Below are 25,005 nucleotides of genomic sequence, written 5' to 3'. Positions count from 1 at the left end.
TCTAAGGTAAAGTTCTGTCAGTGTGTGTGTCTAGATATTAGAATTGTTAAAGCAATACTGTCATGGGAAAACTCATCAGTTAATAGAGCTTCTCCAGCAGAATCCTGCATTGTAATCCCATGGGGCTAGCTATATTCTTCATTTCCCAGGGTGCCACAGCCATGTGACCTGTGCTCTGATAAACTTCACTCACACTTTACTGCTGCGCTGCAAGTTGGAGTGATATCCCCCCCCTCCCCCCCAGCAGCCGATCAGCAGAACAATGGGAAGGGAGCAAGATAGCAGCTCCCAGTAAGTATCAGAATAGCACTCAATAGTAAGAAATCCAAGTCCGGCTTGGGACTCCTCCAGTTACATGGGAGTAGGAGAAACAATAGGTTAGCTGAAAGCAGTTCTAATGTGTAGCGCTGGCTGAAAGCTCAGACTCAGGCACACTTTACTGCTGCGCTGCAAGTTGGAGTGATATCCCCCCTCCCCCACCCCCAGCAGCCGATCAGCAGAACAATGGGAAGGGAGCAAGATAGCAGCTCCCAGTAGGTATCAGAATAGCACTCAATAGTAAGAAATCCAAGTCCGGCTTGGGACTCCTCCAGTTACATGGGAGTAGGAGAAACAATAGGTTAGCTGAAAGCAGTTCTAATGTGTAGCGCTGGCTGAAAGCTCAGACTCAGGCACAAGGCACTGAGATGGCGCCTACACACCAATATTACAACTACAAATAAAAAATAAACCCTTCAGCTTTTGCCTGGCTTTGTTTGATCCAATTGGAGTAATGGTGGGGGCCCAGCAAGGCACTTATTGAGATGTGGAAATGTCGAGAGCAATTCCCATTGGTCTGTGGTTTTACACCCAAGGCCGGGAAGTGAGGGCATTCCTCCTTCTGTTGCTGAAATGCAACTCCCAGCATTCCAGTGAACCCCCCCTTCTGCCCCATTAGCAGCATTAGATGGATATCTCCCATCAGTAGGGTCCTGGCAGATACAATATGGATGTAGGAGGGCCTTTTTTTTACCCTACCACTGCCCCCAGACCGGTACCTAGTGGACGGCAGGCACGACAGGTATTCCTGTACCTACGCTATACAGAGCTGTACATGATCTGGGAGTCGTTATTATACTCACAATGACAGTTAGTAATTACCCTAATGACTAAACGGTATCTCGTTGCATGTCAGAACATAACAGCAGAGAGCAGTCTCTGTGCGATGCACTCGTATCACACAGAATTCAGTTTGCGTGGGTGGCTACTGTTACATGTATGAAATAAAAGAAAAAGCACAATACTGCCCTCTGCTGTTACAAATCTTTAACTACATTACATCAAGTGACTACAGTGCAAATTAGAAGCTTTTTGTGCATTCTCCCCTGGGGGGGTGTTGTGTGGGACAATTTTTGGGATCCCTTACGGGGGGTGGAGGGCCCCTGCACCCCCCAGTCTGACCCTGTTCTGGATAACAGGTCCCATAGCTGCAGAATTATAATGCAGCATAAACCTCAAAATATAAGGCCTGCTTTTATTTCTACATAGTAATTTCTTTGCCCAATCAGACAACTAGAATGGACAAGTGATCGGATCTGCTGGGGATTGGGGGGGCGGTCCATGTTGACCCCCATGGAATGTATCAGTATGTCTGATTGGAAGCTACATCTCTAACCCTATACTTATTGGGGCTGGCAGTATTTTGAGACCATACGGGGGCAAACCTGCGCCTTATTTTACCCTATGGCCTGCAAATCTCTGCAACAATTATATTCGCAAGCCTGATTATGGATTTTACTGCTTGAGAAAAAAATTGGGGAAATTGGGAAAAGATGAAGAAAAAGCTCCCCCTTGTGGAGTATGATATAATTTATGTTATAATGATAAAATAGGTTAAACTAATTACACTACCTAGCAACCAGGGAAAGCCTACTGGCATTTAGCCATATTAATTCTGCATTTCAGAATAACTTCCCTTAAATGTAAATAAACTAAATCTCAGTCCATTGTGTCTGAGTTATCTGAGTCTCTTTTAATCATATAAAGTGTTTACCTGCAATAAGCCATTACTGGTACCCCCAAGAGGACAGGCTAATGGTAAAGCCTACAAGTTTGGGGAGCCAGTAGGAACTGCAGTACAAGCAATGGCACTGGTGTCGGCCTTCACGGGAAGTCAATGGATTTGTGATTACCCAGTCAGCACGGGGCTCAGTAGAGAAGCTGTACTCCCTATCACCTCGACTCTTCTCCCATCCCTACTCTTGTAACACAAACAAACCCCACCCCAACCCTCCTCCCTTCTCCCATCAACCCCCTTGTAACCTAAAGCAAACCCCACCCCAACCCTCCTCCCTTCTCCCATCAACCCTCTTGTAACCCAAAGCAAACCCCCACCCTCCTCCCTTCTCCCATCAACCCTCTTGTAACCCAAAGCAAACCCCCACCCCAACCCTCCTCCCTTCTCCCATCAACCCTCTTGTAACCCAAAGCAAACCCCCACCCCAACCCTCCTCCCTTCTCCCATCAACCCTCTTGTAACCCAAAGCAAACCCCCACCCCAACCCTCCTCCCTTCTCCCATCAACCCTCTTGTAACCCAAAGCAAACCCCCACCCCAACCCTCCTCCCTTCTCCCATCAACCCTCTTGTAACCCAAAGCAAACCCCCACCCCAACCCTCCTCCCTTCTCTCATCACCCACTCTTGTAACCCAAAGCAAACCCCCACCCCAACCCTCCTCCCTTCTCTCATCACCCACTCTTGTAACCCAAAGCAAACCCCCAACCCTCCTCCCTTCTCCCATCAACCCTCTTGTAACCCAAAGCAAACCCCACCCCAACCCTCCTCCCTTCTCTCATCACCCACTCTTGTAACCCAAAGCAAACCCCCACCCCAACCCTCCTCCCTTCTCCCATCTCCCATCAACCCTCTTGTAACCCAAAGCAAACCCAGACCCCAACCCTCCTCCCTTCTCCCATCTCCCATCAACCCTCTTGTAACCCAAAGCAAACCCCCACCCCAACCCTCCTCCCTTCTCCCATCTCCCATCAACCCTCTTGTAACCCAAAGCAAACCCCCACCCCAACCCTCCTCCCTTCTCCCATCTCCCATCAACCCTCTTGTAACCCAAAGCAAACCCCCACCCCAACCCTCCTCCCTTCTCTCATCACCCACTCTTGTAACCCAAAGCAAACCCCCACCCCAACCCTCCTCCCTTCTCTCATCACCCACTCTTGTAACCCAAAGCAAACCCCCACCCCAAACCTCCTCCCTTCTCCCATCTCCCATCAACCCTCTTGTAACCCAAAGTAAACCCCCACCCCAACCCTCCTCCCTTTTCCAATCACCCACTCGTATAACCCAAAGTAAACCCCCACCCCAACCCTCCTCCCTTTTCCAATCACCCACTCGTATAACCCAAAGTAAACCCCCACCCCAACCCTCCTCCCTTTTCCAATCACCCACTCATATAACCCAAAGCAAACCCCCACCCCAACCCTCCTCCCCCTTCAAGTTGTGCCCCCCTCAAGTCGTGCCCTAGGCAGCTGCCAACCCTGCCTACCCCTAGTTCTGGCCCTGTTTGCTGTTATTAATCTCTCAGCATCAGACTGACCAAAGCTAACTGCTGATTGGTTAATACAAATTCTTTTGTTGGGGCACATTTGTGCCACGTTACTGCCCAAGTCTAACAGTGTATGGGAAAGTGCCAATACATTCAATAGTCTACTTGATACTTTCCCTTAGTAATGAATGTGTGCCATTAGCTGTACTGGGGATAGGATTGTGTGTGTCAGACTCAGGGCTGTATTTATAACGTATAACGTGTCGGCCTTCACGGGAAGTCAATGGATTTGTGATTACCCAGTCAGCACGGGGCTCAGTAGAGAAGCTGTACTCCCTATCACCTCGACTCTTCTCCCATCCCTACTCTTGTAACACAAACAAACCCCACCCCAACCCTCCTCCCTTCTCCCATCAACCCCCTTGTAACCTAAAGCAAACCCCACCCCAACCCTCCTCCCTTCTCCCATCAACCCTCTTGTAACCCAAAGCAAACCCCCACCCTCCTCCCTTCTCCCATCAACCCTCTTGTAACCCAAAGCAAACCCCCACCCCAACCCTCCTCCCTTCTCCCATCAACCCTCTTGTAACCCAAAGCAAACCCCCACCCCAACCCTCCTCCCTTCTCCCATCAACCCTCTTGTAACCCAAAGCAAACCCCCACCCCAACCCTCCTCCCTTCTCCCATCTCCCATCAACCCTCTTGTAACCCAAAGCAAACCCCCACCCCAACCCTCCTCCCTTCTCCCATCTCCCATCAACCCTCTTGTAACCCAAAGCAAACCCCCACCCCAACCCTCCTCCCTTCTCTCATCACCCACTCTTGTAACCCAAAGCAAACCCCCACCCCAACCCTCCTCCCTTCTCTCATCACCCACTCTTGTAACCCAAAGCAAACCCCCACCCCAAACCTCCTCCCTTCTCCCATCTCCCATCAACCCTCTTGTAACCCAAAGTAAACCCCCACCCCAACCCTCCTCCCTTTTCCAATCACCCACTCGTATAACCCAAAGTAAACCCCCACCCCAACCCTCCTCCCTTTTCCAATCACCCACTCGTATAACCCAAAGTAAACCCCCACCCCAACCCTCCTCCCTTTTCCAATCACCCACTCATATAACCCAAAGCAAACCCCCACCCCAACCCTCCTCCCCCTTCAAGTTGTGCCCCCCTCAAGTCGTGCCCTAGGCAGCTGCCAACCCTGCCTACCCCTAGTTCTGGCCCTGTTTGCTGTTATTAATCTCTCAGCATCAGACTGACCAAAGCTAACTGCTGATTGGTTAATACAAATTCTTTTGTTGGGGCACATTTGTGCCACGTTACTGCCCAAGTCTAACAGTGTATGGGAAAGTGCCAATACATTCAATAGTCTACTTGATACTTTCCCTTAGTAATGAATGTGTGCCATTAGCTGTACTGGGGATAGGATTGTGTGTGTCAGACTCAGGGCTGTATTTATAACGTTTTCTCTAACAAACTATTTCAGCTATTGAAGTTCTATATACACAGGGCAAAGTGAGAAAAAAACAGCCAGCAGCCGATCAGCAGAACAATGGGAAGGGAGCAAGATAGCAGCTCCCAGTAGGTATCAGAATAGCACTCAATAGTAAGAAATCCAAGTCCGGCTTGGGACTCCTCCAGTTACATGGGAGTAGGAGAAACAATAGGTTAGCTGAAAGCAGTTCTAATGTGTAGCGCTGGCTGAAAGCTCAGACTCAGGCACAAGGCACTGAGATGGCGCCTACACACCAATATTACAGCTACAAATACATTTGTTGGTTCAAGAATAAAATGTTTATTATTTGCTGTGTAACAGTGTCATTTAGTATTAAAAAGTACCCCATAAAATAATGATGGTATCACAGTTTGGCGAATTCCATCCCTTAGAAGGGTACAGAACTAGCCCAACCTGCTGCAAAGTATCAAAAAAGTTGACCCATTTGACAGAAAACCAACCAACCTGGATACCCTGCTGTCACCAATACTTTATTACTGTTACACATGCAAATACTATTTTGGATACTTGTACTTTCTAAAAAGTTGAACTTGTACGTTGGCTTACACACCCTGTATTTCGGTAAGATTCAACTAGATTCAGCGTAACCACAGACTAGAGAGGGAATAGCAGTGTTTATTACAAGAAGGAGAGGAAAGTCATACAGTTTGAGGCCCCACACAAGGGATTACAGCAGTGAGTCTTGAGCAAAAGATACAAAGCTTATAGCCGGGCTGTAGATTTTATAAGAAGCAGACTGACAGCCTTTTGATTGGTTAGACTGTATGCATACTTAATAGTGAATGGGCAGTGACTGGAGTGGGAAGAGAAAGTTATAAGAAAGCATAAATCAAACTTATAGAGATTATTGTGTCATTTTGGCTTCATGATATTACATTGGAATAAACATCAGGAGGGAAGACTTACTGCTGCTTAGTTGCTCCGTGGCAGAAACAGAACTGTGTTTAAAAACTCCAGCTCCAATTCCAGGAAGCCAGGGTTACTCATTGGAGGATTCCTTTGCATATTAATGATGGCATTGACACTGGGAGGCTCTTCAGAAAAAGCAATGTTTATTTAAAGGAGAAGGAAAGTTAAAAATCACTGGGGGTGCCAAATATTAGCCCCCCTTTACCCAGTGATTGTAATCGCTTACCTTTTACCCTGGGCTGGTGCTCTGAAGTTTAACAAAAAAGCCAGATTTTTCACTCCAGGATCCCAAAGATAGAAGAGAGATGCCCTGCATTTACCCCAGGCTGGTACACTTTTCCCCTAACTGGGGCACCAGCCCAAGGTAAAAGGTAAGTGATTACAATCACTGGGTAAGAGGGGCACTAATATTTGGCACCCCCTTTAAAGCAACTTTGCTTTTTCTAAAGAGCTTGCCAGTGTCAATGCCATCATTAAAATGCAAAAGAATCCTCCAATGAGAATTCCAGCCGATCTGTGTAAACCTGGTTTTAAGAACAACCCTTAGGGCTCTGGCACACGGGGAGATTAGTCGCCCGTGACAAATCTCCCTGTTCGCGGGCGACTAATCTCCCCGAGTTGCCATCAGTTGCCATCCCACCGGCGAACATGTAAGTCGCCGGTGGGATGGCACACGCGGCGGCGCGATTTCGGCAAATCGACGAAAATGGCGCGAGGCAACTTCGACGATTTGCCGAAATCGCCTGCGCAGCGTGTGCCATCCCACCGACGACTTACATGAGGATGGCAACTGATGGCAACTCGGGGAGATTAGTCGCCCGCAAACAGGGAGATTTGTCGCGGGCGACTAATCTCCCTGTCCGACATTGTCGCAGGTGGGATGGCAATTCAGGGAGATTAGTCGCCCGCGAACAGGGAGATTTGCCGCGGGCGACTAATATTTCCATGTGCCAGAGCCCTTATGCAGCAGTACTGCAACTCCCAGACATGCCTCAAGTTGCTGGAGTTGTAGCCCACCGACAATTTATAACAATGGGATTGGGATCTAAACTGCAATTAGACCCCCTTTGAACACTCTTTCATTTCATTATTGATGTGCACTCTCATTGCTTTGTTCATTGCACAGTGCTTAATTGGGAGCATAGCGCTGCTATAGACTATAAATGAATACTATACTGGCTACAGGGGCTCCCCACAATCAGTGAGGCATTGGAACATTGCTACTGTATTGTATGTGATTGTGTGAAGTTAAATAAGTTGCCACTTACGGTTGGGTAGGGATGTGAGCAGAACACCATGTACTTGCGGATGATGCCGTTTGGCTTGAGAGGAGGAAGCCAGGACACATAGACCGTAGAAGCCGAGGCGGCAGCTGCTTTGACGCCAGCGGTGGGGCCTGGAACTACATCATGGAATGGAATGAATACAAGGACAGATATTACTGGGCAACTGAGATGTAACCTTGTAAAAGCTTCATTTACTGCACTGTACCTTCAGATTGCAAGAAGATGTATCCATGTAGAAGAGAATTTTTTTAAAAAGAACAAATATCTGAACACTTAAAGGTCAACAGACAGTGATTGAGTTGTATAATATCAGCCTCCATCTAACTCCCTGGCCCCAGCGATCTCAGCAGCTCAGGTAGAATAGTAAGGAAGGAATGAGAAACTGAATTAAAGTTCACATACATTGTAAGATCCGAGGATCTTCTCCCTATATGCCCACCTATGGGTGGGTGATATGAAGCAATTAAAATGGCAGACATAGGCGCCGTCAACGAGCCAATGTGGTCCCCAATCCGATGGAAAAATCAAACCTGCCCGATTTCAGGCCAGATGTCGGTCGGGCAGGCGCGTCGTTGGTGCCCATACACGGGCAGATAATAAGAATAGTGGCACACAGTAAGGCAATGGTGGATGTGTGCCCAAATGGTTACATTTCCCATCATGCACTTAGTTTCCTAAAAGTGATTTGGATATGAAGGGAATGTACACTAGGGGCCTCATGATAAAATCTTTTTTAAAAATCTGCCACCAGGGGGCAGGTTTTTGTCACTTTGCATCTTGCGCCATTGAAATGTGCTCATTACACCCTAAGGCCTTTCCTATTGCTTGTTATGCAGCAATATATCCAGGAAGGTGGAGGCTCGTTGGTGTCCTATGGAACTCCCATATTAAGTGTGAGTGGATATTAGGGTGCACAAGGCTCCCCTGTGCCTCCAGGTGCCATTGGTACAGGCATAAGCGCCCTGTAGGGTACTGGAGTATCCTTGCATCCCTGTAGCAATCCTGCACTTTGCGCCTGTACCAGTGCTAAATGATCCCTATTATGTTATCAAACAGTGATTTCACCAGAGGAATTCATGACAAACCGTAATGGGGCAGTGGCAGTTTAAATTCATGCAACATAGAATCTCAAATTTATTTTCAAATTAACACTACAAATTAACAGACTATTAGCCCAATACATCGGAAATGATACTTTGCTGATTGTGTTATATAATGTGGGCAATTAGCTACCTCTAGTGGCTGATCCTTGTAATAGCATTTTCATATACCTACTATAAAAGCTACAGTATTTAAAGGGGTGGTTCACCCCTTTATTGTTATAGAATGGCCATTTCTGAGCAACTCTTCCATTGGTCTTCTTTCTTTATTTTTTATAAGTTTTGATTATTTGCTTTCTTGTACAGTCAGGGCACTTACCATCTTCCTTGGTGCGGGTGAATATCTGCTCACTGCGCACCCCGTCCCCTGCCCGGGTGAAGGCCAGCACCTGGATGCTGTAGTTGGTATATTTCTCTAGATTGTCCAGCTCTAGTAAGGGTTGCGTTGTGGTCACATTCTTTATTTCACCCAGCTCTAGGAAACAAAGAAAGAATAATTGCATATTATTTGCCCCCACTATAGACTGGAGTAACCTACTGACATTAATGGAGCAAACCATTTCTGGGTGGAAATCACAGCTTTATATATTACAGAGTACCATCAACTTAAAGTAAGTAAATATATACTGTTTCTTCTATGCACCTTTAAAGAAATGCCCCTAGATGTGGAATAACCCATTGATAAATGCTTTCTAGAATTTGAGAATTGTGCATGTGATGTGCTGCCAAATGCACCTTCCTGCTCGGCACCTTACTTCTCATACCCCTAGAATTCACAATATTCTCCCTGCTTAATGCCGTCCTAGTCCCAGACCTATGGTAGAGTATAACAGAGGTATAATAGAGTAAATTAGCACTTATATTGCAGTGCCACCCACTGTGACCTACAGCCCTTATATTTGCCTATTTGTGTCTGTAAGTTCCCCTCCCATATAGATTGTAAGCTCTACGGGGCAGGGACCTCCATCCTCTTGTGTCTGACTCTTAACTTATTGCAACTGTATCTTGTATTTATTGTTATACTTTGTGTTTATTATTATCTTAATAACCCCCTGTTTGTATTAATGTATCCTACTGTACAGCGCTGCGTACATAAGTAGCACTTTATAAATAAACATATACATACATACATACATACAATTTAGAGATTAAACTAATGTAGCTGAAACTGGCTATTGAACTAAAAAGAAATAAAGTAGAATTCACATTGGTTGTTCAATCAGATAAGTACGACTTAACTATGGAGAGGGCGGTGATAGAGGTTGCGATGTCAGATCTGTTGGTATTTTATATTTTGTGATTATGTGTATGATAATATGCCTATAACTACGTGATGAAAGACAAGAAACATGTCAGGATTGATGTGAAATAACCTTTGATTCTAAACCATTTCCATTGGTGTTTGGAGTGCGCACCCATCTGAGAAATTGTGCTCGTCACTGCCAGACCTACGGTGCTTCCCACATACCCGGCCCTGACTCTGCTACACATTTAGTTATTGTAGGCTGATAGCAGTATGGATACCCATGATTTGCCTCTGGAGAGGGTACAGGCAACTGAGGCAATATAGGGGAGGGAAATACAGTGTTGGACTGGCCCATAAGAATACCAGGAAAACTCCCGGTGGGCCCAGGTGTCAGTGGGCCCTCCTGCTTCTAACCATTTGGCCTAATTCATTCCCTATTGCCCTATGGGAACAAAGCCACTAAATATATAGAAGAATAGATTATAGTATGTAAAGATAAAAAAAACTATAGAGTAAGAAGTGGATGAAAAAATGTTTGGAGAGTGTGTCCGTGGTGTAAGGTTTTCTGATGGGCCCCTGGCCAGTCCGACACTGGTGAAATGTAGTGCCAAGCTACCACTATATTATCTAACATGGTGCAGAATTCTCAGTAGGATTCAGGCTGAAGTGAATGTCAGAGTACATTTAGCCCACATTGGCTCTCAGCCTCGGAATGGCTTAGGGGCAGCACCAGAAGGAATCCATACCATATCGCAGTAAATTTAGTCCTGCTCAGATTTCCCACGTACCTCCATCCATTAGGTTAGCCCAGTAAATCACCCGGAATCCCTGCAGAATGCCATTTAGGGCTTCTTTGGAAGGAGTAGACCAAGATATGGTTATTGTCTCCGGGGAAGTGGAAGATGCCTGGACATTTTCAGGGGAGCGACTGGGCACTGAAAGGAAAACATATATTATTAGCATTCCATTCCTTCAGCTGGGAACACATTTCACTGAAGTACTGCACACAGTGTATAATGCCAGCTATACGGCCTAAACACTTCCCTCACTGAACCACAGGGGGCACTACACTGGCACTACCTTCCACTTCTATAAATCCAATAAAGTACATTTTTAGGGTTATGCTCATTTAGAAATGATGGTTGCTCTGTAACCTATAGCAACCGTAGCTTTTAAGTTCTAACTTATTGGACTAACTTATTGGTTAAATTAGGACATGGATACAACTGACATCAGATAGTGATGGGGCAGCAAATTGAGAGCCATCGCTGGAACTGCAGCACTAGGGCACAAAAAGCGTAGGCCTATTGGAGAAATTTGTTTTTTTAATTCAACATAACTAAGAACTACCGGGATACAGTTAATTCTAATATGTTTACTGGCATCATAAAGAGTGTCCCAGCTCCGCCACATCTCAGCAAAATTACCTGTTTTGGTCCTTCAGTCTTATTGGTCCTCTTATTGGCTTACTAGATTGATATCTGGCCAAATACTGGGCAAACAATGGGCAAATGATCTGATCAGTCCAATATATTCCAACTCTAGGTGGGCTTTAGAGGGTCAGGCGCAGCACTTGTTATTATGTTCTGAAAGACCATCTCCCATAGACTCCATTATAAGCAAATAATTCTAATTTTTAAAAATGATTTCCTTTTTCCCTGTAATAATAAAACAGTACCTGTACTTGATCCCAACTAAGATATAATTACCCCTTATTGGGGGCAGAACAGCCCTATTGGGTTTATTTAATGGTTAAATGATTCCCTTTTCTCTGTAATAATAAAACAGTACCTGTACTTGATCCCAACTAAGATATAATTACCCCTTATTGGGGGCAGAACAGCCCTATTGGGTTTATTTCATGGTTAAATGATTCCCTTTTCTCTGTAATAATAAAACAGTACCTGTACTTGATCCCAACTAAGATATAATTACCCCTTATTGGGGGCAAAACAGCCCTATTGGGTTTATTTAATGGTTAAATGATTCCCTTTTCTCTGTAATAATAAAACAGTACCTGTACTTGATCCCAACTAAGATATAATTACCCCTTATTGGGGGCAGAACAGCCCTATTGGGTTTATTTAATGGTTAAATGATTCCCTTTTCTCTGTAATAATAAAACAGTACCTGTACTTGATCCCAACTAAGATATAATTACCCCTTATTGGGGGCAGAACAGCCCTATTGGGTTTATTTAATGGTTAAATGATTCCCTTTTCTCTGTAATAATAAAACAGTACCTGTACTTGATCCCAACTAAGATATAATTACCCCTTATTGGGGCAGAACAGCCCTATTGGGTTTATTTAATGGTTAAATTATTCCCTTTTCTCTGTAATAATAAAACAGTACCTGTACTTGATCCCAACTAAGATATAATTACCCCTTATTGGGGGCAGAACAGCCCTATTGGGTTTATTTGATCTTATCCTCATAACCCCAGGTCCCGAGCATTCTGGATAATAGGTCCTATATCTTTACACATAGACTTACCATCCTCTAAAGTGGTAGTGATGATTTCCTGAGAGGACGGCCCAGTCCCAGCCCGGTTACAAGCCTGCACCACTACGCCGTACTGCGTAAATTTTTTAAGGTTATCCAGAGTATAAACCTCGCTGTCCCCAGTGGTGTCCACGTCGATGATATTGAACTGGTAGTTTCCACCTGTGCTGTATTCCCGGAAGCCGATCTTGTAGCCTCGGATAATGCCGTTCTGGAGATGCTTTTTTGGTGCCTGTATGTAAAGAAAGAAAAGTAAAAATAATTTCACATATTATTAGATATTTATCGGCGGAATGTCACTTTAAGATAATTAGCAAGAGCCATTTTTTTGTTTATCAATTGCCTCTTGTAAGGAAGTGTATGTGTATATCAGGAATGTATATAACTATACCGATGTGAGGATTAGGGGCTACCTCAGTGTACAGCATATATTGTACCCTACGTGCCCTACTACCCAGATACAGCCCCAGTACGTAATCAGTGTTGCAATGACTTGTGCTCCATCTGTAGATGAACAGTACATTAGCCGTTACAGTACCTTCCAGGTAACCCTGATGCTCTGGGATGAAATAGGATCAAGTTGAACTTCTTGAGGGGGTCCGTCTGGAGCTGAAAAGAAAGGAAACAGTCAATTTATTTTACCTTGTCTTAGTAAATGATTGTCCAGTGTTGAGCTGCCATATTAAAGGGGATGTAAACCCAATTTAACAATTATAGATGCTAGAAAATTCACCAATGAGAATTCTACTGACCAAAAACCTTATTATAAATGCAAGAGAAGTGACCAATGAGAATGCTGATTCCCAGCACTGTGTCAGGCCCCTTGCTGGTACCTTACATATAGAGATAATGATGGCATTTTCCCGTCATTATATGGCACAGGAATCAGACATGGGGATAAAGGGACAGACTTGTTCAGTGCTGGGAAACTGTGCTTATTGCTCCCAACTCCAATTGCAGGAACAGAGAACAGGGAGCCGGATTTACTCACATCAGCTGGGATTCTCATTGGGGGATTTCTTGCATTTTAATGCAGCCGCCGGCCCTTGAGATTTTGGGAAACGTGTAGGAAAAGTTTTATTGTGCAATATTGCTTTAAGAATACAACCCTGATGTTGCTGGACTACAGCTCCCAGCATGCCTCACCCTTCATTATATGTTACATTATTCTGGGATTTGTAGTTCAGCAACAACTGAGTAACATTTGGTTGAGCAGTGCAGCAGGGTTTACATCCCATTTAACAAGGAAAGCCAGCCCAATGCTTCTTGTCAATTATATCTTTATTGTGGATACATGGGTAACATTGTAACTAAGAAATAAATGACTTACCATAGCCACAGTTGTACCACACAGTCTAATCCACAAATATATTCTGAGCAAGGTGAGCAGTGCATACAGAATTCAGTATAAAGGAATGGGTAATCACATACTGTATGAACCATAAAATAAGAATGATGTACCAGAGACATGGCAAGGTGATTGGTACATAGCACATATGCAACCCCACTAACCAGACCGAGGGAAAGGTAAGGGGTACATACAGAATGCATAAGCCCACACTCTGAAAAAGGTTGAATCCCAAACTGACTAATGGATTTGGTGCATCCCTAGTTTTAATTGTATAAAAACCCAGTGTAAAGCCAAACAGAGCCTTCTATAGGCTGCCAGTCCTTATAGGGGCTACCCAATAGCCAATTATAGCTCTTATTTGGCACCCTTGGAACTTTTCCATGCTTGTGTTGCTCCCCAATACTTTTCCATTTCAATGTGGTTCACAGGTATAAAAGGTTATAGGGTAGGGATTAAAGATTATTCCATTGTATTTCATTGTATAATAAATTCCCATTAAGGTGCCCATACACGAGCCGATTCTAGCTGTCGATATGGGCAGCTAATTGGCCCGTGTATGGGCACTACCGACGAGACTGCCCAACCGTTATCTGGCCTGAAATTGGGCAGATCTCGATCGGGCAAGGTTTAAAAATCTAGTCGGATCGGGGGCCGCATTGATGCGGTCCCCAGACTGACTTTGCCTATACCCGCTGTTTGGCCCCAGGGCCAAACGATCGAATTAGCCTGGACTCTCCCGATATCGCCCACCCGTAGGTGGGGGATATTGGGAGAAGATCCGCTCGCTTGGCGATGTGTATGGGGATCTTTAGACAGCTTTATGTCTCCAGCTGAAAATAAAAAACATTATATAATAGAATAGAATATATTTTAGCCGCATTTCCTTGGGGTGTAAGGGCCAGTTGAAATCAGGGAGACAGAGTCTGTTGGGGTGAGGGAAGCAAGGACTGGGGTAAGGGGATTATGCTGAAACATCTGGGGATTTACTAATGTCGGGCAATAATTCCATGCAAGTGGAGCAAACAGCTGGCAGGCCGCGTAACGACGGCTTCATGTTTAATGGTGTAATTATGTGAAACCAACCGGCTTTGCCCTGATGTTATGACAAACATTTATATGGAAATCATCTGCTGCGGAGCAGGCAAAGCAAATTGATCATTTAAAGGGATTTATTTACAGACACTGAATATGAGTAAATAAACAGACGCCATATGCTCGCCAGGCGCGGGCAGCTCAATATTACAGCAAATGAAGTGCTCCCTGCTAGTTACACTCGCTCTGCTCTCTATGTGCCGCCAAGTCAGGTGGCAAAACACTGGCGCAAGGGAAGTGCTTTGTCTGTTTTTATTTACAAAACAATGTTAATGTTACATTGGTGGCAATTACGCTGGGAGTGGAGGAAAGGAGATTTCATAATCAGCATATTAAGGAGGAACATTGCTGTAAGGTGATGATAAGCTACACAATGAGTGAAATATGCAAGACACGCAATGGTGCAAAATGTGTAAGGAGGGTGGAGCATGGGGATGCACCCTTATATTGTTTGGTACAGTTTGGCCAACTACATGTTTTGATTTGTAATTAACTATAACCATTAAATGTTTGCCCTATTTCACTTGTTGTGTAGTTTATGTATATCTGTATGTATATTTATTTAGAACCTTAGCAGTGAAGTATAAGAATAAGATGGCTTCCTTCTCAATCATTTATTGGTTTAAGGCAGGGGTCCCCAAACTTTTCAAGTAAGGGGCCAGTTCATGGTCCCTCAGACTGTTGGGGGGCCGGACTGTAGTCCCCTCCCAGCTCCCTGCTGCGGGGTCAAACTAATTCTCAAAGGCATAGAGGCGGGTCAGGCAATATATGATTGACAGCTGGGACTTTTAAATGCTTATAAAATGGGTAAAGATGTGTTAATTAAAAAATGATTTTGGGTTACATGTTTAATTTGAAAAGGGCTTTTATTATACAGGTTTTTATGTCTGGGTGACAGGTCCACTTTAAGGTGATAATAATCAATTAATTGTTGGGGATTTTCAATAGCAGTTACAGTTGGAAACAACTTGAAAACCAGCAAACGTATATGGGGAAAAAATGCTTGGAATTACACTTGCTTTCATTCATTTTCATATTTGTTTCTTTTTGGGTTTACATCCCCTTTAAAAGTATCATTGCCTATTTTGACCACTAGATGTCACCTGATTCCTGGTAGCAACACAAACTGCCTGTACCTTGAGCTGATTAATAAAAGACCTATAATGCATTGTGGCTCTATGATAGAATAAAATATACATATATATAATTCCTATAAAAACAATTATTTTACCATCAATAAAAAAAATACATTATTGGATATAAAAGTGTCTATTAAAGGCCCCTACCTGCTTCCTCAGTTGTGATGGTGAGCTCGTTGCTGGCCTCACTTTTGCCGATACGATTTTTGGCGTACATCCGGATGTTGTACGTGGATGCCGGATGGAGGTCAATGATGGTGGCCTGGTTTAGCTGAGGAGATACGTCTTTGGTTCTCTGCACAGAATCCCACGAGTCTTGAAAGAAAAAGTCACATGTTGCGTCAGTGCCCGTACTCGGGTGGGGCCCTTAGGGTGAAGCTGGGGGGTTGCAGGACCTTACAGGGCACTTTGTCCCCACAATGCAAATTAGGATTCAATTCTGTATTTGGCTGAATGTTTCACCAGGGATTTGGGGTTCAGCCGAACCCTAAAATAATGGATTCAGTGCATTATATAGATTGTAAGCTCTATGGGGCAGGGACCTCCATCCTCTTGTGTCTTTGACTCTTACTTTATTGCAGCTGTACCTTGTATTTATTTGTATTTATTGTTATACTTTGTATTTATCTATTATTATCTTAATAACCCCCCGTTTGTATTAATGTATTCTACTGTAAGATATACATACATACATTCCTATCGATTTGTAGCTCGTGTCTTACTCTAAAACTGGAATTTCAAGGGTTAAAAAGCTGCCATCTATGGCGCTACTTGTTTACTAGCAGCCAACTGCAGTATTTGCTCAAGAACCTTACTATTCATTATATACACTGATGGATGTTGCTGAGATTTTTCCCGAAATCTGCAGTCAGAAAGATGGCGTGTCAGCGAATTTTCCTGACATTTGCCAATGGGATAAGCAGTCACTGAGCAGATCCCACATCCTACAGTCACGGCCCTAATCTGTTGTTTCTACTGGCACAGGCATTAGCAACCCTGCATAGGATTCATACTGGGCTCTGTGCATTTATAGAGTCACTGATCTTACTGAATTGGTATGTTGTGATTTAGTAGGTGGGGGGAAAAATCTAGAGTATGCTGGTATTATTATACAGGCACATCCCTGTACAGGCTATGAGCAAACTTAGGGGGCTGTTCCTGCTGAATTGGGCTTAGTACAGGGGAATCCCTATGTGCCATAGTTTTATGGTATCTCTCTGTACAGGCTATGAGCAAACTTAGGGGGCTGTTCCTGCTGAATTGTGCTTAGTATAGGGGAATCCCTATGTGCCATAGTTTTATGGTATCTCTCTGTACAGGCTATGAGCAAACTTAGGGGGCTGTTCCTGCTGAATTGTGCTTAGTACAGGGGAATCCCTATGCTGCCATAGTTTTATGGTATCTCTCTGTACAGGCTATGAGCAAACTTAGGGGTCTGTTCCTGCTGAATTGTGCTTAGTACAGGGGAATCCCTATGTGCCATAGTTTTATGGTATCTCTCTGTACAGGCTATGAGCAAACTTAGGGGGCTGTTCCTGCTGAATTGTGCTTAGTACAGGGGAATCCCTATGCTGCCATAGTTTTATGGTATCTCTCTGTACAGGCTATGAGCAAACTTAGAGGGCTGTTCCTGCTGAATTGTGCTTAGTACAGGGGAATCCCTATGTGCCATAGTTTTATGGTATCTCTCTGTACAGGCTATGAGCAAACTTAGGGGGCTGTTCCTGCTGAATTGTGCTTAGTACAGGGGAATCCCTATGCTGCCATAGTTTTATGGTATCTCTCTGTACAGGCTATGAGCAAACTTAGGGGGCTGTTCCTGCTGAATTGTGCTTAGTACAGGGGAATCCCTATGTGCCATAGTTTTATGGTATCTCTCTGTACAGGCTATGAGCAAACTTAGGGGGCTGTTCCTGCTGAATTGTGCTTAGTACAGGGGAATCCCTATGTGCCATAGTTTTATGGTATCTCTCTGTACAGGCTATGAGCAAACTTAGGGGGCTGTTCCTGCTGAATTGTGCTTAGTACAGGGGAATCCCTATGTGCCATAGTTTTATGGTATCTCTCTGTACAGGCTATGAGCAAACTTAGGGGGCTGTTCCTGCTGAATTGTGCTTAGTACAGGAGAATCCCTATGCTGCCATAGTTTTATGGTATCTCTCTGTACAGGCTATGAGCAAATTTAGGGGCTGTTCCTGCTGAACTGTGCTTAGTAGAAGGGAATCCCTATGTGCCATAGTTTTATGGTATCTCTCTGTACAGGCAATGAGCAAACGTAAGGGGCTGTTCCTGCTGAATTGTCCTTAGTACAGGGGAATCCCTATGTTGTTATAGGTTTATGCGGTGTCTCTGTACAGGATATACAGTAGTCGCTGGACTATATGCTCATACTGTTACAAGTTCCATTGCGGTGGCAAAAGGCTCAGCTTCACTTACAGTTTGCCTGATACTTTGGTGAGATGCTGATCTTGCAGAAAAGGATCCGCTTACCTTGTGCTCTTTAGCAATTCATGTAAGTGGCTGCACAGTCAGTTCTGAGGCCTCGCCCAGTTGTATTTTAATTCCCTTCTAAACCTGCAGCTCCCCCTTGATACTTCTACTGTAAAGACCCCCCAACATCATCATCAGCAGACCCTTTATTTACATCTCTGCTCTACAAGGTCTCCATGACAGAACACTTGGCTAAATGACTTGAAACCAAAGCCAGCACTATGAACTTACATTGTGTCCCCATAATGGCTGATACCTAATGTTTCAACAAGGTTAATTAGTTGGCATTACAGTCAGTCATGCCCTCAAGCTATTGGCATGGTGGCCTACAGGCTGGATGGTTCTCTCCAAGAGATTTTCATGTCCCTTAAGCTGCAATGACGTCTTTGGATTTCATCATCATTTTTTTTTGTTCTTTAGTGAATATATATATATATATATTATGATATATGTATTATGATACTGCCATGAAAGTACCTGATTTATTTTTGCATTCAATATCATAGCCTGTAATTGGGCTGTTGCCATCAAATCCCATCGTCCATCTCAAAGCAATGCTCCTAGCTCGCACCTCTCGTATCTCTATTTCCGGTGGGTCTGGGGGCTCTGTCAAAAAAATCAAGGCATGAAAGTCACTCAGAGCTGTAAATGAGAAGATATTGGGTAGTTTAGGGTATGAACCCTCTGGCACTTCCTTTAGGGTGAAGACACACGGAGCTACTAGTAGCAGCTACTTGTCGTGGCTACTAAAACAGACAATGCTGATCATTTACTGATAATTGTCTCTACGTGTGTTTTAGCAGAGGCAATTCTCAGTATTGTCTATGGCAGGGGATTTTCTGGTGTTTAGTAGCCGTGACAAGTAGCTGCTACTAAGTAGCTCTGTGTGTCTTCACTCTTAGCGGTGGCTGTGCTGAGGCAGAGATTAATGAAGGCATAGGGACCATCTGAACCATCTATTGCAAATAAACGATTCACCACCTCTACCCTCTCACTGTGAAAACAGGGAAATTAGTAAACCCCTTATTTTCATAATAAATAGGAAAACTAGAAAACAAAAGAAAACCTGTAGGCCAAGAGCCTTGCAGATTCTGTATTGCACAGCATAAAGCGTGTATGTAGGAAATTGCACCAGTAACATTTGACACGAGTAGTGTGCTGATATATGTGTGTATCTTGAACACATTTCTTTCTGCATTCAAAGCTCATTTTCAATCCTGCGGGCAGAGAGCAATGCAGCTCAGTGGGACCAATTACATGAGGTGCCACGTGTCTGACTCCCTTGCAATGTACAGGGGTGGGACACACAGCAACCCACCAATAAGTTCACACCCTTAGACAAAACTGTACTGATTCCTAGATAGGAATGGCAGCTTTTCATTTTTTGCACCTTACCTTGCACCGTCAGCTGAATTATCCCTCTGTCCTCTCCAAAAGAATTAATGGCATGGCAAGAAAAGAAGCCGGAATCTTCCCGAACGGTTGGCAAAATCTGCATTGGCCAAAGATAATAAATATATTAGTAGCAAAGTGGTTAAACCTTTCTTTATATACAAATTCAGTTCATGCCTCACATTTATCTCTCTTTTCTTTCCACTAGGGGGAGTATTTATTCCATTTGTAGCAAGATATTAGCACATACAATCAAACAATCATTGAAAGATGGACATATTCAACATGGACCCTATTAGTGAGCTAAAATAGGGGGCATTATGTAGTTAAAGTAGCCGTGCACTAAAGCCGGGCATACACAATTAGATTTTAGTTGCTGTACGATGAATGTTTCGATATTGATCCTACATTTTAATGCAGTGGTTCTCAACCTGTGGGTCGGGACCCCTTTGGGGGCGCCTTTCACAGAGGTCGCCTAAGACCATAGGAAAACACATATTTCTGAAGGTCTTAGGAATAATTTTATGGTTGTGGGTCACCACAACATGAGGAACTGTATTAAAGGGTCCCGGCATTAGGAAGGTTGAGAACCACTGTTTTAATGCAACAATCTAACACTAACTTCAGATTTAAATTCTAAGATTAAAGTTGGAGAAATAACAAAGGGGACAATGTTCTGGCCATTAATTGGCAGATAACCATTGCACGAAAGCTGTCTTGGAAATAGTAGTGACACATGAAAACTTTCATCCCAAGGATGACATTCTCGCTTAAACGTATAGTAGGTGTTTATACAAAGGAACGTGCTACAATCGATTGTGTGCACTAAGCTGCCTCAGTTTTTATTCACAAGAAACTGACAGAGAAACAGCTTTTGTAGGGTGAAACTTTGACAAACTTACACAGGTCACCCATGGATATCAAAGTTGTTATCGTTATCCGACTGAACGGCCGATCGCCGTGGCACAAAATTTGTCGGGCTGATTATTCAGAGCCCACACACAGTCCAATTGATTAGTACAATTATATCGGCACATGTATGGCCAGCTTTACAATAGAGAAAGTTGACCGCCTTCCTGCTGGGATACAGCATTCCCACCTAACTAAAGGTGGCCATACACAATGCAATGGTAGGGCCAAATTAAAATGGCAGGTATATGGCCCATCAGACAAGACTGTATCAATGAGCCGATGTGGTCCCTGATCCGATGGGAAAATCAAACCTGTCCCATTAAGATCTAGGCCAGATGGCTTCTGGGTAGGCCCGTCGGGGGTGCCCATACTAGGGCAGATAATATTTGGTCTGAAGGACCCAAATCAGCAGCTGAAATAGGCTCGTGTATAGCCACCTTAAGAGCTTTAGCAAAAATTAATAGTGAATTATGGCAAATCTCGTTGTACAGGAACAGTGTTTACTACAGTGTACAAAGGCTGCTCAACCTGTTTGCAGATAAATGACTGTGTAATATACACAATAATAATATGTATACCACTGAATTAAATAGAATCTCCAAACACTTTTGCATCTTCCAAATGGGTGAAAGAAACTCTTTAAAGTCTGTTATACAGAAAATAACTAAAAAATCCATTCCAAAACCTTTGAAATAATAATAAATGAGCGTCAGTCAGAGTATGTGTTGTATAAATTGAGGATTTTTGGTGTCACATGGAATAAAAACCCCCGCTCGCTGTACCTGCAGAGTCGATATCACTTCCTCCCCCACTTCTTTGGTGGATACCAAGTATCGAGACATTTCCGGAACATTAATCATACGATCCTCCTTTTCCCAGCGGACTATGATGGGTTTTTCTCCATGGGCCGTGCAGCTCATCTCCTTCTTCTGCCCTTGGGTTGCTAGCGTGGTGTTCGGATACGATGTGATCATTGCCGGGACTGTATATCGGAAATAAACATACATGTGAGCAATTATTTTTGTTTTACCAAAAAAACATTAGATTATGTAATTACAGGCACAAAGTTTGCCCCTGCTTTAGTTACCCCTAGAAGCCAATCAGATATTTGCTTTCAAACAGCTGACCAATAAGTACTACATGCTGACTGGTTGCTATGGGTAACTACTAGACCTGAAGTAAACTTGAGATCATACAGAGGAACCACGCCATGCTTTGTCCATGGACACTGACCATGTCCACCCTGCTGGGGGTATAAATACTTCCATAAAAATCCAGACTTCCTTACAATCCAGAAAGGTTCACAAGTCTGCTACAGTCTGATGTTTCCCTGTGATGTTCTAGCATCATGATTGGCTGCAGGTTGGTCTGTGCCTTTAAATTTTCAAATGGTTCTTCTAGCCCTGTAAAGTTTACCGTGCTCTGACTGGCTACAGCTTAATCTATCCATGGGGAGTTCTAATGCTGTGATTGGCTACAGGTTGGTGTAGTCTTGTGATAGATTTTCATGCTCTGATTGGCTGTAGTATGGTCTTTCCATGTGAAATTCTCCTGTGATTGGTTACACGTTGGTGTAGTCTTGTGATGGATTTTAATGCTTGGATTGGCTACAGTATAGTCTATCCAAGTCAAGTTCTCCTGTGATTGGCTACACGTTGGTGTAGTCTTGTGATGGATTTTAATGCTTGGATTGGCTACAGTATAGTCTATCCAAGTCAAGTTCTCCTGTGATTGGTTACACGTTGGTGTAGTCTTGTGATGGATTTTAATGCTTGGATTGGCTACAGTATAGTCTATCAATGTGAAGTTTCCCTGTGATTGGATACAGGTTGTTGTATTCCTACGATGAATTTTAATGCTCTGATTGGCTACAGTATGGTCTATCCATGTGAAGCATCCCAGTGATTGGCTACACGTTGGTTTAGTCTTACAATGGATTTTAATGCTCTGATTGGCTATAGCATGGTCTATCCATGTGAAGTTCTCCTGTGATGATAAATCTAATGCTCTGAATAACTCCGGTTTGGTTTACCCATGTGATGTTCTAATGCTATGATTGGCTACGATTTGATCTAGTCTTATAATGTAATAATGCTCTGACTGGCTATAGTTTGGTCTATACATATGAAGGTCTAATGCTGGGTTTGGCTACAGGCTGGTGTAGCAGAATATTGATGGTTATATGGCTGTAACTGGTTATGGTTCAGCCTGACCCTGCTAACATTCTAATGCCATAACTATAGGTTGGCTACTGTCCTGTCCGCTTCCTAATGTTACAGTTAGTTTATACATGTACTACATATTTGTTATACTTTGTATTTATCTATTATTTTAATAACCCCCTGTTTGTATTTATCCATTATACTGTGCAGCGCTGCACACAAATGGTTAAAAAGCAAGCGCTCCATGTCAGATGCTGGGTAAGTGGCAGGACGGCAAAATCAGAAGAGTTTTTGAGTAAATGACTGTAATTATGGTTTATTAGCGCTAATGGAAAGTGGCGTGACCTTTTCACATGGCAGCGCCACTGATTCGAGAGCCTGGCAATATGTCAGCCTAAAACTTCACTAAGGGAAGGAATTTTGCAAGAAAACCACAAGAGACATAATGGCCGGCACCGTATGCCTCATAGAGGTTAATTGGAGAGTGGGAGGGAAACCACCAGGTTGATTTTCTCAGGATTAAATTAGGATTGAGTTAAGAGATTTCCATGAGAGAGAATGTGTGGAACAGAGCGCTAACCTTTAGCAGCTATCAGACCCCCGGCGAGAGACACCAGTCGGCAAGGGTTAAGCTGAGAAAATGAACATACAGTAAATGCCCTAATCATGGTAATCATAAAGCACCCAAAGGTGGGGGCAGCGTTGGGGGCTTCATGGATGTAAATGGACATGGCCAGGGTGTAATGGGGTTCAGACAGGGCCAATAAAATCCCCCAAATTTCCAGAATGTTGGCATCTCTGTCTCTGAAACGTTATTTAGCATCAGGTCAATCGTTGTGGCCCCATGAACTTGGTACATCCCAGCCTTCTTCTGCACCACAATCTAACCATTCCCTCCTTCCTTTCCTTCAGAGTGATCCAGATGACTAAGAATGGACCTCCCTTGTATACATGTATATCAACACTGGGGCAATAGAGGGAAACAGTCACCATAGTGCATGTAGTTACATAGTTATGTTGGGTTGAAAAAAAAAACATCAACTTCAAGTTCAACCCCTCCAAACAAACCCCAGTGCATATATATATATATATACACATACTTATACCAACCTATATATACACTTACATATATAAACTATATATACTAATACCTACTGTATACTAGCTAAGGGAAGATCTTCAATAGCCTTGGATATTCTGCTTGTTCATCCAAGCCCCTCTTATAGGCATTAACAGAATCTGCCACACTGAGAAGACCACCTAGGCTGCTTCCAATGAAAATTCAGTTCCTCAAGTCTGGTGACTGTTAGCCAATCATAATCGTTGTTTCGGGAGAACAGGGAGTGGCCAAAAAAGATAACCCATGTTTATACAGGGGGGGATAACCTGATTTTTGCACTTTTGCTGCACCCATTAATAGTATTTGAGGCCCTTAAGATCCATGGCACTCAGTATAAAAATTACATTTAGGCAACATAATATTAACTGTATTCTTGTGTTTTGCTTTCTATATTATATATATAATATATATTATTATATCATTGGTGCTTTTTTTTAGCTATTTATTAGGCTTGTACCTAGAGGTTTAGAGACTATGATTTCCGATTTCCTTTAGAAAAATGTAAAAAAAAGAAAACCTCAAAGCAGAAGGGTAAAGCTGTGAATTGATGCAACTGTCATACACAGAGCAGCCTCTCACTGTCATTATCCTGCAGGTTACAGATTGCCAGCCCCCCGCTGAAGGCAAACACTGCACAAACTAGGCCAGGAATGTCAGCCTCCCATCCCTCAAGCTCCAGCCCACTATGGAACTGCTCCCAGCTAATAAGCAGGGGGGTTGCACACCACAACAACTGGAGGCTACAGGACTTATACATTTAAGGGCAGATGTATTGTAAGGTGAAAATTGTATCCAAAAAAATCTATGTGCTAAGTACAGAGAATACGGACACAGGGAAGTCCTGTCACGAGTCCAAGGGGAGCTGTTATTTCCTGGGCTCCCTTTGTCCATTGCACCTCACAAAATATATACATAAATATCATATATACCGCCATCTTGTATTCCATTGGTCTAGCTGATAAATCACCAGTTAGAGTTGGACCAGTATTACAAAGTTGTGGGAATATACTTGCAGTGTACCCAGCTGGCTTAGGAACAAGGGCCACTTACCACCTGAAAAAATGTGCAAAACACAGTGCAACCTGCCTTCCTCTACTAGAGAAATGTACTAGGTCTCCATTTTGATGTTCCCCACCCCGAATACAGCCTTGCCAGTCGCAATTTAATTCACCAATGAGCTCATCTCTCTAATAAATATAGAACTTAAGCATATTACAGATTTATCGGCTATTACAAACAATAAATCT

General features: G+C 43.5%; 1 protein-coding gene across 4 annotated transcripts in view; it reads right to left on the bottom strand.

Moving 5' to 3' along the window:
• The window catches only part of dscam (Down syndrome cell adhesion molecule), a 306,034-nt gene that overhangs the window by 87,296 nt on the left and 193,733 nt on the right, over nucleotides 1-25,005 (bottom strand). For all 4 annotated transcript variants that reach the window (XM_031895759.1, XM_018091117.2, XM_031895760.1 and 1 more), the window contains 9 exon segments: nucleotides 21,259-21,458; nucleotides 19,568-19,664; nucleotides 18,650-18,778; nucleotides 15,830-15,997; nucleotides 12,639-12,709; nucleotides 12,092-12,332; nucleotides 10,384-10,530; nucleotides 8,669-8,824; nucleotides 7,232-7,365 (listed from right to left, as the gene is read on the bottom strand). In XM_031895759.1, coding sequence (XP_031751619.1) covers nucleotides 7,232-7,365; nucleotides 8,669-8,824; nucleotides 10,384-10,530; nucleotides 12,092-12,332; nucleotides 12,639-12,709; nucleotides 15,830-15,997; nucleotides 18,650-18,778; nucleotides 19,568-19,664; nucleotides 21,259-21,458 — 1,343 coding nt within the window.

This window comes from Xenopus tropicalis, chromosome 2 (genome assembly GCF_000004195.4).
Source record: "Xenopus tropicalis strain Nigerian chromosome 2, UCB_Xtro_10.0, whole genome shotgun sequence".
Lineage (NCBI taxonomy): Eukaryota > Metazoa > Chordata > Amphibia > Anura > Pipidae > Xenopus > Xenopus tropicalis.
This window is presented reverse-complemented; position numbering and strand designations above follow the sequence as displayed.